Here is a 14,644-nt window from a genome sequence, read left to right on the forward strand (position 1 = left end):
ATAAATCTATGGTTAGATCAAATTAGCTGCTTAGCAGAGTTTTCTACGTGTTGGACAGATTTTGCTGTGTACAGTGTCCCAACACCTGATTTTCTTCCCACCTAAAGTAGCAGGGCTGGTCAGCACATCCAGTTGTTCCTTTTGCCTTGGAAACTCTTCCTCTGTAACACTGATATTTGCATATGTTCATTCAGATTTAGAGAATTATCTGTGCCAGATTGTGCTTTCCATTTGTTGCTCTGAACACTGAGATAAAGAATGGAGTAGAAGAAGAAAATGTACTAGGAGTTTTTAAGAATTTACTATCCGTGGGCACATTATTCACTATCTGCAGCTAACCTCTTGTTCCTTTCTGTGTCCTTGAAACAGTTATTATAACTTCTCTGAATGTGTGGGGCTCTTTGTTTTAAAGAAAAGATAGAAGTGAGGAGTGAAGGAGTACTGCACAGTTCCCTAACTGAGCACTGATTTGATTTCTTGCTTCTCCTTTTGTTTCACATGCTTTATTATACCTTGAAGACTGCTTTCATTTGCTTAATTTATCAAATAACTTCCTATCTCAGCCTGTTCAACCATTTTCCATTTACAGTAGATTTGTCACTTAATAACATGAGAACTAAAATGCAGTTTTGAAGGTTTCTTTTGTAGAGATGCTTTTTCATAGGCCTCTTCTCATTCTTCTGTATTATTGAATTTAACTAAACTTTCTTCTGAGTTTGAGTACCTTCTAGTCTTAATCAGGGTTGTGGACTTAAATACTTAAATAACTTTACTTAAATAACAAACACTGTTCATGCACATGTCCTGTGTTTTCCTGAAGAGTTTGCAGAGAGTTAGTTAAATACTGACTTCATTTGCAGTAAGATTGGATGTCTGATTTTTTGTTTTTTAATTTATGTTTCCTGTTTTTACTTGTACTATTTTATTGCTTAGAGGATAAGCCACTGTTTGGTTATTTGGATGTCTGTAGTAATGGACACAACTGAACCTCAGCAGATGCTAAGCCACTTCAGTTCAAATCAGTGTGCATTTGTCAGTTATGCATGAACGCCATTCATTAGTGATCAATTTACATTTGCATTGAAGCCAGTTTTGTGAGTGCAAATGGTGTTGCACCCATGTAACACTGGCAATCATACACAAAAGTTACACACATCTCTGTGATTCTTGTTCTCTCGCTTAGATCTGCTGGATGTCTGCAGTGTTTTTTCACTACTCCTGCTTTTAGTTTCTGCATCACGTATTAGGTAGAGTTAAAAAGCCCTCCAGTTATTTCCAGTTGGTCTGTTGTAGAAACTTTTGGGTTTCTGTCATAATAGCTTGTAACCAAGCATGGGCTCCAGCTAATTCCAACGATCATCCTACTCCCTTTATTATTTTTAGTGTGAGTCATAGTGATTTTAACATAGTCATATTTCCTCCAAGGTCTCCTATCTCAGACACTTGTGAAGCTTTCCCTCCCTTCTAATGTTTTCTTTGATCTCTCATTAATGTCTTAAATCCCTTTAGATTTTATCCAAACCAAGTTTCTTTCTCGTCCTCTGAATTTGCTTCTTTGCCCCTGCAGGTGTCTGGGCTGTTTTCCATCATTGTTCAGAAATCTGTTTTTCTTTCCTAATTTCCTATAATTTCTAATTTCTTCCTCTGGGTTTTTTTTTTTTTAATTGTGTTTTTTTGTCTCCATTACTCACTTTAGTAGCATGTTGGATTTGGTAGCATGAAGACAAAGAGTTAACCATTTGTAAATTTCCTTCTCAGAACTGATATCTCAAGGTGAATAATAACATGCATACATAGATATGCACATACAGTAGTCACACTCCCAGCTTTTTATACTGAGGATTGAAAATGCTTCTTGTTTCTCATGCCCTTAATTTTCTGAAGCACTGATTTTATTGGTCCTGATCCCACTAGCTGTCACACATGAGGATTACTTCAGATATGTAAATAATCCTGTTGTTTCAGTTCAGTGTGGACAAACGTATGCTGGGGCATTTAAATAGTGCCTACACCTTCATGGAGTTGAAGCCATATTAAAAGATTTTGAATGTATTTTCTTTACCAAAGCCATACATATTTTTATCCATTTAAGACTTGAGTATGATCCTATAGCTGTGTTATAATGACCAAAACTGCAAGAAAAGAAAGAACAAGCATTACCCCCCACAACTCCCAAAAAAGATCAACTACTCTGCTATAGTCCATGACAGAGACATTGAAAATTGAATTTGCTGCCGTAGATATCTTATTGAAGGCCTGAAACTTAAATTAATTGTGGAAATAAAATATTATTTTCTATAGGTTTTATTTCTGCTGCTGTATTAGGAGTATTGTTAAGTGGCATACTAAATGTTTGCAGCAGATCATTTTTATTAAGTGTATACTAAATGTGAACAAAATGATCCTTCTCTAGTTCTACTGAAATCAGGCATATTTCAACTTCTGTTAGCTGGATCTGGACCGGGGCTCTGTGTGGGACTGAGAAACTTATTATGCCAGGCTGCAGTCTTCTGAATGAAATTGCTCTCTCCTTTTTTTTTTTTTTTTTTTTTCTTTGCACAAATCAAAATTTTTTTACAAAATATAGGTTTGTGTGAAGATTAAAATTAACCAAAAATCTTGAAATTGAAAGGGTTTTTGAATTGCATTTGAAACACACATACAGAGTTACCAATAACTTCACCCATTATGGAATAATAACTGTACATATGGAAAACGGGAAGAAATGCTCAGGAATTTTTTTCTGTTCCCTGCTTTGCAAAAAGACTTGTAATATTATAACTGTTATAGCTGTATATGGAGATGGTGACATTTCAGTTCCAACAGCAGGACTGACAACTCATATGCAATATTAGGAAGAAAAAAGGAAAAAAAACAATAACTTGGCTGAAGATATGGGAAGTCTCCCTTACTGGAAATACTTCAGAACTGTCTGGACAGTCCTGTGCAATGTCTTGTAGGATGACCCTGCTTGAGCAGGGTGGGTGAACCCGATGACTCCCTGCCATCCCTTTCAACCTGACCCACTCTGTGATTTCCAGTAAATATTTTAACACTGAAGAAGTATCTAAATCTTGAAAGAAAGATGATGTCATGCCAGTGTTTCAAGAAAAGTGAGTGTGGTAGGGTACGTGGCTGCAAATCTGTCAGCTTGACATCAGTTTTTTGAAAATAGTGGAACAATCCACAGCAAAATGAAATATGCAAGAAGGGGAGAAATGATGTTCGCACAACATGAATTAACAGAAGCTTATGGGTAAAGATTCTGTCAAGTTGGTAATCTTACATCATTACCAAATTGTTTGGTGAAGTGACATACTGATGCAATCGCAAATCCTGCAAGGCAGTTGATTTTTGTATCCCATGGCATCTTGATTAGAAACCTGAACTGACAGAAAATCAGTACTGTATGTGTTACGTGGTTTTAAGGAAAATGATCCTATTTGTAGGTGTGAGTAGGGAATTTTAACACAGTAGTGTTTCTGGAGGTGTCTCACAGGGATGTGCTATTCATTGTAATCATTCCACTGGTATCTTGGAAATCTGGCATCATCACAGGTTGTACTGGTATGTGATGGAAAGGTACATGTACTGGCAAGCACTGCAGAACACAAAAGTGTAGTACAGGGAGGCTTGGTTAGCCTTGGGGATACTGTGCTGAATGTTAGTGGTTCCTGGGAAGAGGATGAACTGGCACAGTACTTCTAGGCAAGTATGTGGTTGGGGAAGCTGGTGAGGTGGTCATGGAACTAGTGCTAGTGGGACTCCTACCCTGGGAGCATGGTAGATACCAGAAAGTGGGCTCAAAATGAGTATTGGAAGGGAGGACATCACTGAACCAAAACCAGTGGAAAGTTAGGAGAGGGGACAAGAGAAGTAGATCTGTTTCCTGTTTGTACTGTTCCCTAGGTTTCTCTTTGTACCTAGTGGTGGGGATGTAGCAATGGTCTGGACCTGCACACCTGGACTTTAACTTGGAAGAGCTCAGGCAAAGGAATCATTAAAAGATCAAAGAACATGTACTGGAGTGAAAGTCAGTAGTTTATTTTACACTTTAGTGATCTCCCTAGATAACCTTTATTTGATCTCCAGTATGATTGTTCTGATTGCTTATGCCTTTCCCAGACTATGCCAGCTCCAGTTCAAGTTTTCTGTGTTATTTAATGGGCTAAGTTTGGTGTTGTGAACAGCAGCAGCACTGGGGATACAAAATCCTGTGAATTCATAAGGCTCAAGAAGTCTTATAGAAAATAACCTTAGTTCTGAGCTCTCCCAGCTTTCCCTGAAATGTATTGTCTCCTTTGCCTAATGTTTATCCTAGAGTGCTTTTTCTGGCAAGATTTTTGCTTGCTAAAATCTGTTGTCCCACTTAGAGCCGGTTTAGCCCTTCAGAAGTAGAACTAGGTAAATGCCATTTTGTTCAAAGACCACTATGGAGTTATTCCTGAAGGGGAGAAAAAATTAATACTGGTTTCTTCCAGGTGAAATTGAGTTCTTGCAGTCAAGTAGCCCTTAAGAAGCATGCCCTGTACCCATACACACTGCTGCCATTATGCCAGCTTCTCACTGATAATGCCAGGTGAACTTAACAGTCCAGCAGCTGCACCTAGCAAGGAATTTTTCATGACACCCATAGTTTCTAGACCCACTGCAGGAAAGCCGCAATGACTGGCTGTTTTGTCTTGCTGTGGTGGGAGGAGGTGAAAAGCAAATGATAGGAGTTGGCAGGTGATAAGGCATAGTTGTAATAAAGAGGTGGAATAGACTTGTCCTTGTATACTTCAGTTCCAGGGAAAAGGCCAGAGGCCTACAAGAGGCTTAGAATTGGTGCACCACACACTTAGGGATTGATTTGTTTGTTTGTTTGTTTGTTTGTTTAAAGTGTGTATTCCTGCTTTTGAGAATAATGATGTATATTTCTGGCTAGGGTTGGAGAGGTACTGTGGTGTCAGTAAGAAGTTTTGGTTATGCTATATATTCCTAACCTGGAGACAGCTGCTGATAGCCCTCATGTCTGATATGGCTGGTACTTGATATTTTTCTTTCTCTAATAGGTGTTGGAGCACAGCTCCATACCCAGGGCAGTCTGGGAAGATAATCTGAACAAAAAGGAAAAAGAAACACCAGATGTCATTTTTGAGCTCAGTATAGGGCCATAACATTGGCTGTTGTTGGAGGGGGGAAGAGGCAGAGTTTTCTGAAAAGCTTTCCGGTCAAAACAATTAGGAGTGCTACAGATACAGCTTTCAGTAGAAGAATAAGATTAGAAGAGCTCATACATCTCAGAGACCAGGTTCCAGGACAGGAGTACAAGCACAACCTCCCCTCCTGCTGTGCAGACCCTGCTTGTTGCCTGTGTTTGCTGGCTCATCTTGGTTGCAGAGTGGTCTCCACATCCCCACTGCCTGAGAGGCAGTACAGAGTGAAAGGCCAGAGATCTGAAAACTGTGGAGAAACACAAAGAAGGGTTTCGTCTTCACAGCAGTGCCTTGAGTAGCTACCTCTTAGCATTTGAATTTAGAGTTATTTTTACTTCTTTTTCTCCAGGAGTCCAGGGTCTCGTGGTTCAGTCTTCTTTTAAAGGGAGAAGGCTTTTACTGACAGATTTGAAAGGCATGGTTCTGTGTACCTTGTGCTACAGCAATTCATACTGTTCACTTTTAGTCCAAAATAGATACTTGATCCTTGATGTTTCCTTCTATTTGTCGTGATGTTAGAAAAGTGTGTCGGACTTTCTAATTCCTGGGGAGTTTGTTTATTTAACTACATGGTTCAAAAACACCAACACCTCTTTTTTATACTACAATTTCCTAAGTCATAATTTTGTCAATATGTCTTTGCAGATAGGGATACCAATTGAAAGTTTTATACATACAAGTACCTAAAAGAGAGGTTTTAAGATAAAGCACCCTCTGGGATATATTGATAAACAGGGAACTAAGGGGAAGACAAAAGTCAGGATAACAGGGCATTATCTCTCCTGTTTTCTTGAGAGTCCTGCTTCTCTGTCACCTCCATTTCTAGTGTCCTTAGGAAGAAGAGGGCTGTAGTACATGGACTTGTAGTGCAGTGAAGCTCTTAGCTGAATCAGATAGTGCTAGGATGCTGATCACTACCTGGTCCTTTTCTGGGAGTTTTGAGAGTATTGAAGACAAAATCTTGGTTCTTTGCACGTTTTCACATTAGTATCCATAAAGGACAAGCCCTGTGAATATCTTAGTGGTCCAAATTTGTCTGTTGAGAACCTGTACTGCATTAACCAAAACTGTGAAGGGTGGTGAGGTGGTTTGTATTCTGCATAGTGAAGGAACAGTAAATGGACTTTGTGTAAAAGAGCAGGGATCAGCAGCTTACAAAGCTGTGAAAACAAGGTTAAATAGACTCTGCTAAGAAAGAGGAGGAAGAGAAAAGGTGTCACTGTAGAAGAGGGCAGCTTGGATGTCTTCAGAGCTTGATGTTCCAGTTTAGCTGCTTGTTGCTGTCAGGCTTCTTAAATTCCCACTGAGAGACACTAGCCTTTTCCCATTCCCTTCCTTCTGTTGTTACTGGAGGGGTTTCCTTTCCTTTTCTTACTTGATCTAAAGCAGGGAGTGGGAATGGGGAAGGCCTTAGTGTGTAATATTTTGTATGGTATTACTATTCAAGGTACAAATAATAAATCACACAGTACATGCGTAGACAATTTACTGCCAGCTTTTGTATATGCTGTGACAAGTGCTCAAAAGGTCAAAAAAGCTTCCTTAACAAATTTGATAAGATAATGCAGTGAGCTGTAACATCATGAAGTCCTGGGGGCCATAGACCAGAATATAAGAAATAATTATGCATGGTAATGGGTAATTACAGATAATGGCCTTTTTTGGGGGTGGCATAAAATTACACAGCCCCACAGCCTTGCCTGAAATGAACATTGTCTAGCACATTAACTTTATATCAAGCTAAAAGTTCAATGCTGGAACCAAAGATAATCCACAACTTCTAATGGGAAGACAACAGAAATACTCCTATCAAAGACAGAGCACATGTGTGGGTTTTGTTACTTGGGAGGCAGCGTTTCTCAGCAGAAAATAATAGTGCCAGCTTTCTTTGACATCTGAAATAGCTCTGTCATGATTGTCTGGTGGGAGAAACACATTGTACCAGAGTTTCTGATTATGATGTTAGGGAGTGATTTCACACTGGCCTTGTTCAAGGCTACTGTCCAGCCTCAGGATACAAATTGAGCTAAACTAATGCATTGCAAGACTTAATATGCTGAACCAGCTAATAGGAGTGTGTCAATGCATTATGTACTGAGCAAGGAAAAATTGTCAGATAAAAGATTCTTTTGAGGTATGAAGACAGGTGTTTCCTGACTGAATAGTTTTTTGTGTGTGTTTTAATGGTGAGCTGTCCCTGGTGTAGAGGCTGGGTTGCAGGAAGAATTAAAACTGGTGAAAACAGTCTGAAGTGAAAACTGCAGGAAGTGTAAACTTACCAGTAGTTGAGCTTGCTTACTGGGCAGTGCTTACCTGTTCATTGAGGCACTGTGTTACTTGAGTAGTCACAGTTCTGTATTTTCAACAGCAGAGCTATGTATGTGCAGAGTTCTCTCTGTAGGCATAGAAAAAATAAAAACCATGAACCATTGGTTTATATAAGAAGACATGCCAATAAATGGGGGCAGTGAAATTCTCATAATTGCTACAATGCAGTACAAATCCCTTGTCTGAAATGCCCAATCAGATGGAGACTAATCCAGTCGAACACCACATGACTAAATCGAACCATATTGTGGCATGCTCCCCGACAAGGAAACATGGCTCTGCTATCCTGATTTATAAAACAGTTACTGGTGTGCATCTGTCACAAATAAGGTGACACTAATAATGTCCCCCGGATTTCCCTGCCATTCCCAGTAGGCACTTTGGTGCTACCACCCTGCTCTACATGCTGAGAAAGTCTAATAGTATGGACTCTATGGCATTTGACCTCTTACCACAGGCTTACCCACACATACTTAAATTACCGTTGCCAGCACATAATAATGTATAAAACTGGCTCTTAACAGTACCAGTAGGAATAGAAAATACTCCATGCTTTTATGCAGCCTTCCAATTTCAGTAGTTTTACTTCTCAGTATATAACCTTAAAAACACATTTGCATCTGTGAAAAAGAGATGATGTTGAAAATTCTCGTAAATTACCTGGCCTTTCTCCTTTCTTCTCCCTGATGATCTATAGACTGGCCTTTGCGTTGATTTTGCCATGCATATCCGTAATTTGTGTAAATCACCATAGCTTTATTGAAGTAAATGGTGTGAGACTGGTTTACATTACCTACGGACCAGACCAGTGTTTTTTACTGTGCTCTGCTAAGCAAAGGCAGGAGCCCATCATAGGTTACTGAATGTAAAAGACATATATGTGTAACTGACCCCTAGTACTCACCTTCTTTAAAAGAAAATACCAGCCACCCTGAAATGAATTACTGGTTAACTACTATTAATATGCCATAGAGTCAGAGAGTCGTCTACAACACTGAAAGATCAATACCAGTATTTATTGTGCATCATATTGATCTTCTATGAAAGAGTGGGCCATATTTCACACTGTGTACATAGTGCAAAAAAAGTAGCATCAGACTTAGTAAAGACATAGAGAAGAACTTAGAGCTCCAAGGACACAGCTGCACAAAGACGTACTGTTGTCTTTGCTGCAAAACAGTTGCTCATGGATGGAGAGCCTATGATGGCCCTACATAGTAGACTTGGTGTTCCAAAATCTGTTCCAAAATCTGAGTGAGAATTTAAACTGCTTTGGTTTTTTTTTTTTTTGTTACTGTTATTCTAATTTCTGTACTTCCTTGTACAGGCTCAGTCCCATTTTTGATCATGTTGTACTTGCAACTTCCAAAATACTGAATTTGTGTGTAATAGCAAGGGAAAGGCCCAGGAGCCCTTCCTACTTTTTCCATCTAGAGAACCAAGGCATAAGCCCAGATCCTGCAGCAGATCTCATATTTTGAAGCGCAGGTAGAGGGGCAGAGTGGAAGCTTGACAATGCAGCAGAGGTTATCTTCTTGAGAGCTTAATTCATCTCAGAAATTGTACCCTGATATGCAGGTGTTGTAATGCTGCAAGTTCTAAGGCAGGGGAGGACTCTCTTCTTGCCAGGATAAACATTCAGCTGTATTGAACTTGGAAGAAATAAAGAAATCAGCTGAAAGCTGATTTCTTAACCTTGGTGTTCTCTACTTGATGGCAGAAGACGGCCTCCTTTGGGAAGAGCACTTACCTGGTTGAGTGGATGGAGGCATGGCTGTAGGAAGGTTCAGCTACTAGATAAGAGTCTACCCCTACAGGTATGGTCCAAGGACCAACCAGAGGAACTCCAGCTAGATAGTTAAAGATGTTGATCCCTGGAAATTTGTCCTTCCACATTTAGAAGCATGGTGTCTCGTGGGATTTAGGGAAAACTAACTCTTCTGGCTGTATTTCCTCTGAGCCCTAGTTCTTCAAGGAGCTGAATGTGTCTTTCCTTCATTTGAGCTTTTGCCTCTCCCATTGCTCCCATTTTTGTTGTTAATACGCTGGGGCACATCTCTGTGGTGTGGCCCTGCAGCTCTGAATGGTTGTGTGCTGGAGATGTTACAAGGACCATATATTTAATAACTCTGGGTTTTTAAGGGAAAAATGCCCAGCTTGCTGATGCTTGGGGTTTTATGCATATGGGTGCTGGAGTGGCTGAATGAGCCAGCTCTGCAGAGCAGCTTTGGAGATAGCAGCTGATGGTAGTGTAAAGACTTGGAGCATAGACCGACAGCTGAAAGAAAGCAGAGAACACTTCTGGTGGGTTTGTAACAGCCCTGAACTCTGAACTACTGGTGGTTGTTGTGCAGTTACATAAAGGAAAACGTGGGAAAAGTCAAAACTTTTGCACCACTGGTGCCAAATGATGGTAGTCCAAACCACAGATAGAAGATAGAAAAGAAGGATGAAAAAGCTTTTTTTTTTCTCCTTAATGCCAGTGCTGCTCTTCAGAAGGGAGCTGTAGCACTAACAGCTGCTGGAATGTCACAGAAGCATCAGGAATATCAGGAATGGTTGTGATTTGATGGATGGCTATAGGTAGGTTTCTGTTCTAGCTTAGCCTATCTTGTCCCATGTTAGGAAGTGTAGTGTATAAAACCTTTCCAAAAGTTACAATAAAATGTGTTTCTTTCTCCCCTTCTTCCTTTTAGCTGCTGGCACCCAGTGTGACTAATCCCTCCTGCTTATTAGAGAATCAGAACCACAGAATCATACAGATTGGAAAAGACTTGTTAAGATCATTGAGTCCAGCCTTCAACCCATCACCACCTTGTCAATTGACCATAGCACTTAGTGTCACATCCAGTCATTCCTTGACACCCTCCAGGAATGGTAATTCTGCCACTTCCCTGGGCAGCCCATCCCAATGCTTAATAACACTTTCTGTAAAGTTCTTTCTTATGTCCAGCCTGAACCTTCATTGGCACAGCTTGAGGCTGTCTCCTGTCATTCTGCCACTTTGTACATGGGAGAAGAGTCCAGTCCCCATCTGACTACAACCTACTTTCAGGCAGTTGCAGAGGGTGATATGGTCCCCCTGAGCCTCCTTTACTCCAGCCTAAAAAACTCCAGTCACTCATAGGACAGGTGTTCCACAACCTTCCCCTGCTCCATTGCCCTTCTCTGGACATGCTCCAGCACCTCAGTGTCTTTCTTGGAGTGAGGGGCCCAGCTGAATACAGTGCTGAAGGTGTGGCCTCACCGGTGCTGAGTGCAGGGGACAATCCCTGCCCTGCTCCTGCTGGCCACTCTGTTGCTGGCACAGCCCAGGATGCCATTGTCCCTCTTGGCCACCTGGGCACTGCTGGCTCATGCTCAGCTGCTGTCACCAGCACCCCCAGGGCCTTTTCCTGTGGGCAGCTCTGCAGCCACTCTGCCCCAGCCTGTGGCACTGCCTGGGGCTGCTGTGACCCAGGGGCAGGACCAGCACTGGCCTTGTTGTACCTCACACCACTGGCCTTGGCCATGATCCAGCCTGTGCAGATCCCTCTGCAGAGCCTTCCTGCCCTCCTGCAGATCAGCACTCCTGCTTGATTTAGTGTTGTCTGTGAATTGACTGAGGATAATCTTGATTCCCTCATCCAGATCATGTAGGTGTAGAGAGACCTTGTGTTCCTGGTGCTAGTATTTTTAATGGGGAGTAGTCACCCTTCTAATGGTTGGACTGTAAATTGAAAGACACTACAGAGATTTTAGAAGAAATCAGGCATTTGTGCAGCATAATATAGCCTTGTGAGAAGTTCAGCCGGTGACTGCCTTGCATGTCTCTGTCATGTGAAATCTGTATCCCAGCAAGGAATGTGTTGGAGGATTTTACTTTTGGCTTCTATTTTGCAACATTTAAAATGGAACAATTGGAATGCAGCTTTATTTGAGAGGTAAATTTAGGGAGGGGAGTCAAGCTTGTGCTGTGTCTGGTCTAAGTTCTGATTTTATCAGATGTACTCAAAAGGATCTAAGAGTCTTGCCCAGAAGCAGAATAATAATTCTAAAAATTTTAAAAATGAAAGTGCAGAAACTGTGAAAAGTCTTCTGTGGTATTGCAGGCACTTCTGTTTTGTGTGCAAATTTGAGAAATACTCCAGATAAGGATAAGCCAGCTGACATGGTTCTGCAGAAAAATCAGGTGCAGGAGTCTCTGCTAATAAATAGTTCATTTATGTCAACAGAATGGCAACAAGAGCTGAATGGGGTACTCTGTAATTTAGTGACCTGGAAGGAGATGATCCATGATTGCAGAAAGCTTTCATTATAACTGAAGAAGTGAAACACAATTGCATTGTAGATAGCAGTAATAGGTAAAACTGATGGTTTGATCTAATATGCAGCTGATGCACAGGACTGTGGAGGTGTTACCATGACTCTGAGAGGCTGGTATGCCACCATATTCCTTCCATAGGTAAGTAACCAAGACGCAGGTACACCAAGAGAAAGATCAGAACAAACTAGGCATGCCCGAAATGTTCCTTAGAGCTGTTATTTCCTATGTGCTTGTTGCCCGTGCTGCTTCATGTCCATACCATGTCCATATCTTGGGAGCTCATCCATAGGCTTTAAACCACATTGTTTTCTTCTCTACAAAAGAGCTGGACAGCATCATGGGGAGAAGTGGAACTCCTTACATTGAACTGGTACAAGGCAGGGTCACAGACATACAAACTAAAGCCAGAGCTACAGATAACGGAGAGATCTGGATGTTTGATTTTTTTTCCCCTTGTAAATGTATATATAAGATTGTGGCAGTTTTTTGTTGTGTCTGGCTTGGCAGTGTAACTGATGCCACATACGAGAGAGAGCTTAAGAGTGCAATAGTACCAACAAGCATCTTCTCTTTTTAATGCTTGCAAATATTGCAAGGCCTTGGTTGACAGTGGGGTGGGAAATCATGGCTTCTCATTGTCTGAGAAGCATCCCCATCTTAGGGAGTAACAGAGGCAGAGCTTGCCTGTGGGGAGTGCAGCCAGCTAACCCGTGATCTGGAAGCAGTCCAGAGTGGATGCTAGAAGTCACAAGCAGTACCTTTCTCCTGCTCCTCTTTTGCTAGTGGTGGGAGATCTTGTTCTGCTCTGTGATTCTCTAGGTATGGGAGCTAAATTTGGGTGAGGCTCAGCAAGGATTGAGGACCTTAGGTAGTGTGTGTGTTTCTGGGACACCTTGGCTGTTCCTGTGGTATCCCACTGCAGCTTCTCTTGTCTTGTGGCTGTTTGCCCTTCCTAGAGGCATGTTCAGAAGGTGTCCTCTCACCTTCAGGACACTGGCTGGGAGGAGTCATTCTGTAGCTAGCTCCTTCCTGCTTTTAGAGAGTTACAAGAGACTTGGCACACTGTTACAGGGATAAAAAGTAGTAGGGGACTGCAAAGTTAGGCAGTCTGCAACCAACCTGCCATTGGTTTTGTTTGCTGTTTTGCAGTCTGTGGTGTGTGTAGGTGACAGTCTTGGACTGTGAGTAGTTGCTGGTCCATTTGAGTTTCCACTGAACGCTCAGCCATGTTTAGCTTTCAGCTCCTACTTCTTATTTACCACTCTGTCCTGGCTTTGGTAGGAGTAGTAGCTCATTAGAATGTGAAAGATAATGGTGTTTTTTTTCTCTTCCAGAGGGACGGATGCTCATTCAGGACATCCCTTCCCTCCCCAGCAGAGGGCACGTGGAGAGCACGTCTGAGCTGGTTGTGGACTCCGCCTACTACAGCAGTTTCTACCAGCCGCCTCTGTATCCTTGTTACAGCAACCTGTGCAACTACTCCCAGTACCAGATGGCAGTGGCTGGCGAGCCTTCCTCAAGTGAGACGGGGGGGGCAGTTGTAGGGTCTGCCATGAAGAACAGCCGTCGAAGTCTCCCAGCAACATACATGCCGAGCCAGTCAGGGAAACAGTGGCAGGTACGATCTCCTCTTTGCTGGTTTCGCGGCAGTGCAAACACCAGGACACATTTTAAGAAAGTTAGACAAAACGGGTGCTTGCAATGCAGTGTAACAAAAGTAATTACATAGTTGGACAGTGATAATGGTATGGATAAATTGCCACAAGCGCAAAGGGCACTAACTTGATTTTATCTTCTGTATTCTGTGACAGTAGATTATTAACTGTTTTCCAGAAAAAAGAGTCCAACTCAATTGCTCAACATAACATCCTGAGAGCCTAAGGTGTAATTTCTGGGAGGCTTTGCTCTCAGAAGCATGGGTTTTTTCTGTGTTTCACATCCAAGGTGCCGAGGTGACCTGGGAGACCATGCTGTTGTGCAGCGGTTTGGTTGCAGTCAGTTGAACATGACGTGGCATATAGTTAGTTGTGTGTTGTAGCAGTTGCACCTCCAGAGCTTGTGTTTTTACTCATGTAGTTCAGATTACAGGCAGTTTCCTGAGAGGTTCAGACTAGAGCTCTGTGTACTTCATTAGGATATAAAGTAAATCAAGCCCTCTCACTCTAGGGCTTGATAATTGTACCCTCCAACTCAGTACCAGTCGGAAGCTGGAAAAAGGGGAAATCTGCCAAGATGGGGAATTCTTGGTGAAGTGGAAACATTTCAGTGACTCTGGGGCTGTTTGCTTTTGGACTTCAGAGGTGTTTTTTCTGTCTGAGACTGAACTGGTAAGACTGTACCCTTTGTGTCTGTATTTGCCTGTGTCCCTTGTGTAAGGGCAGGAGAGGGCAGACCCCTTCTGTAGAGCATCAAGACAGGGCAGGCTGCTTCTGCAAAGACTGTGTTGTGAAACCACTCAACAATGAAATGTCCACCAAAACCTCCTTGTGTAAATGAACAGATAGGTCATCCTGTTTGCTGACAGGGAGTTTCTCTAGCCAGGTCTCTGGCACAGGGACCAGCTCTGAAAGGGCATTTTAGTTTTTGATACCGAGGAGCTGAAACTAATGCCAGGGTGATTACAGTTACTGTAGCATTTATCACTATTCCACATGCCTTTTTCTGCCGGGAGTACCACTGTATGGGATAAAAAGCTATCTCCCTTCCTTCTGCAGTGCAAGCTCATGCTATGAGAGCTTCTTCTCTCAGTGTGTTGATACATGTATACATGAAGGTATACTTTTCCAGTTGATGGCATACTGTTCAGCTGATG

At 41.9% G+C, this 14,644-nt stretch overlaps 1 protein-coding gene across 1 annotated transcript in view; it reads left to right on the forward strand.

Moving 5' to 3' along the window:
• Positions 1-14,644, forward strand: part of DMRT1 (doublesex and mab-3 related transcription factor 1) — a 62,178-nt gene that overhangs the window by 10,271 nt on the left and 37,263 nt on the right. Inside the window, exon 3 of the mRNA XM_031507300.1 lies at positions 13,167-13,450. Within this exon, the coding sequence (XP_031363160.1) occupies positions 13,167-13,450 (284 nt within the window). The remainder of the gene's footprint in view (positions 1-13,166; positions 13,451-14,644) is intronic.

Source organism: Lonchura striata, chromosome Z (assembly GCF_046129695.1).
Source record: "Lonchura striata isolate bLonStr1 chromosome Z, bLonStr1.mat, whole genome shotgun sequence".
In the NCBI taxonomy this organism is placed as follows: domain Eukaryota; kingdom Metazoa; phylum Chordata; class Aves; order Passeriformes; family Estrildidae; genus Lonchura; species Lonchura striata.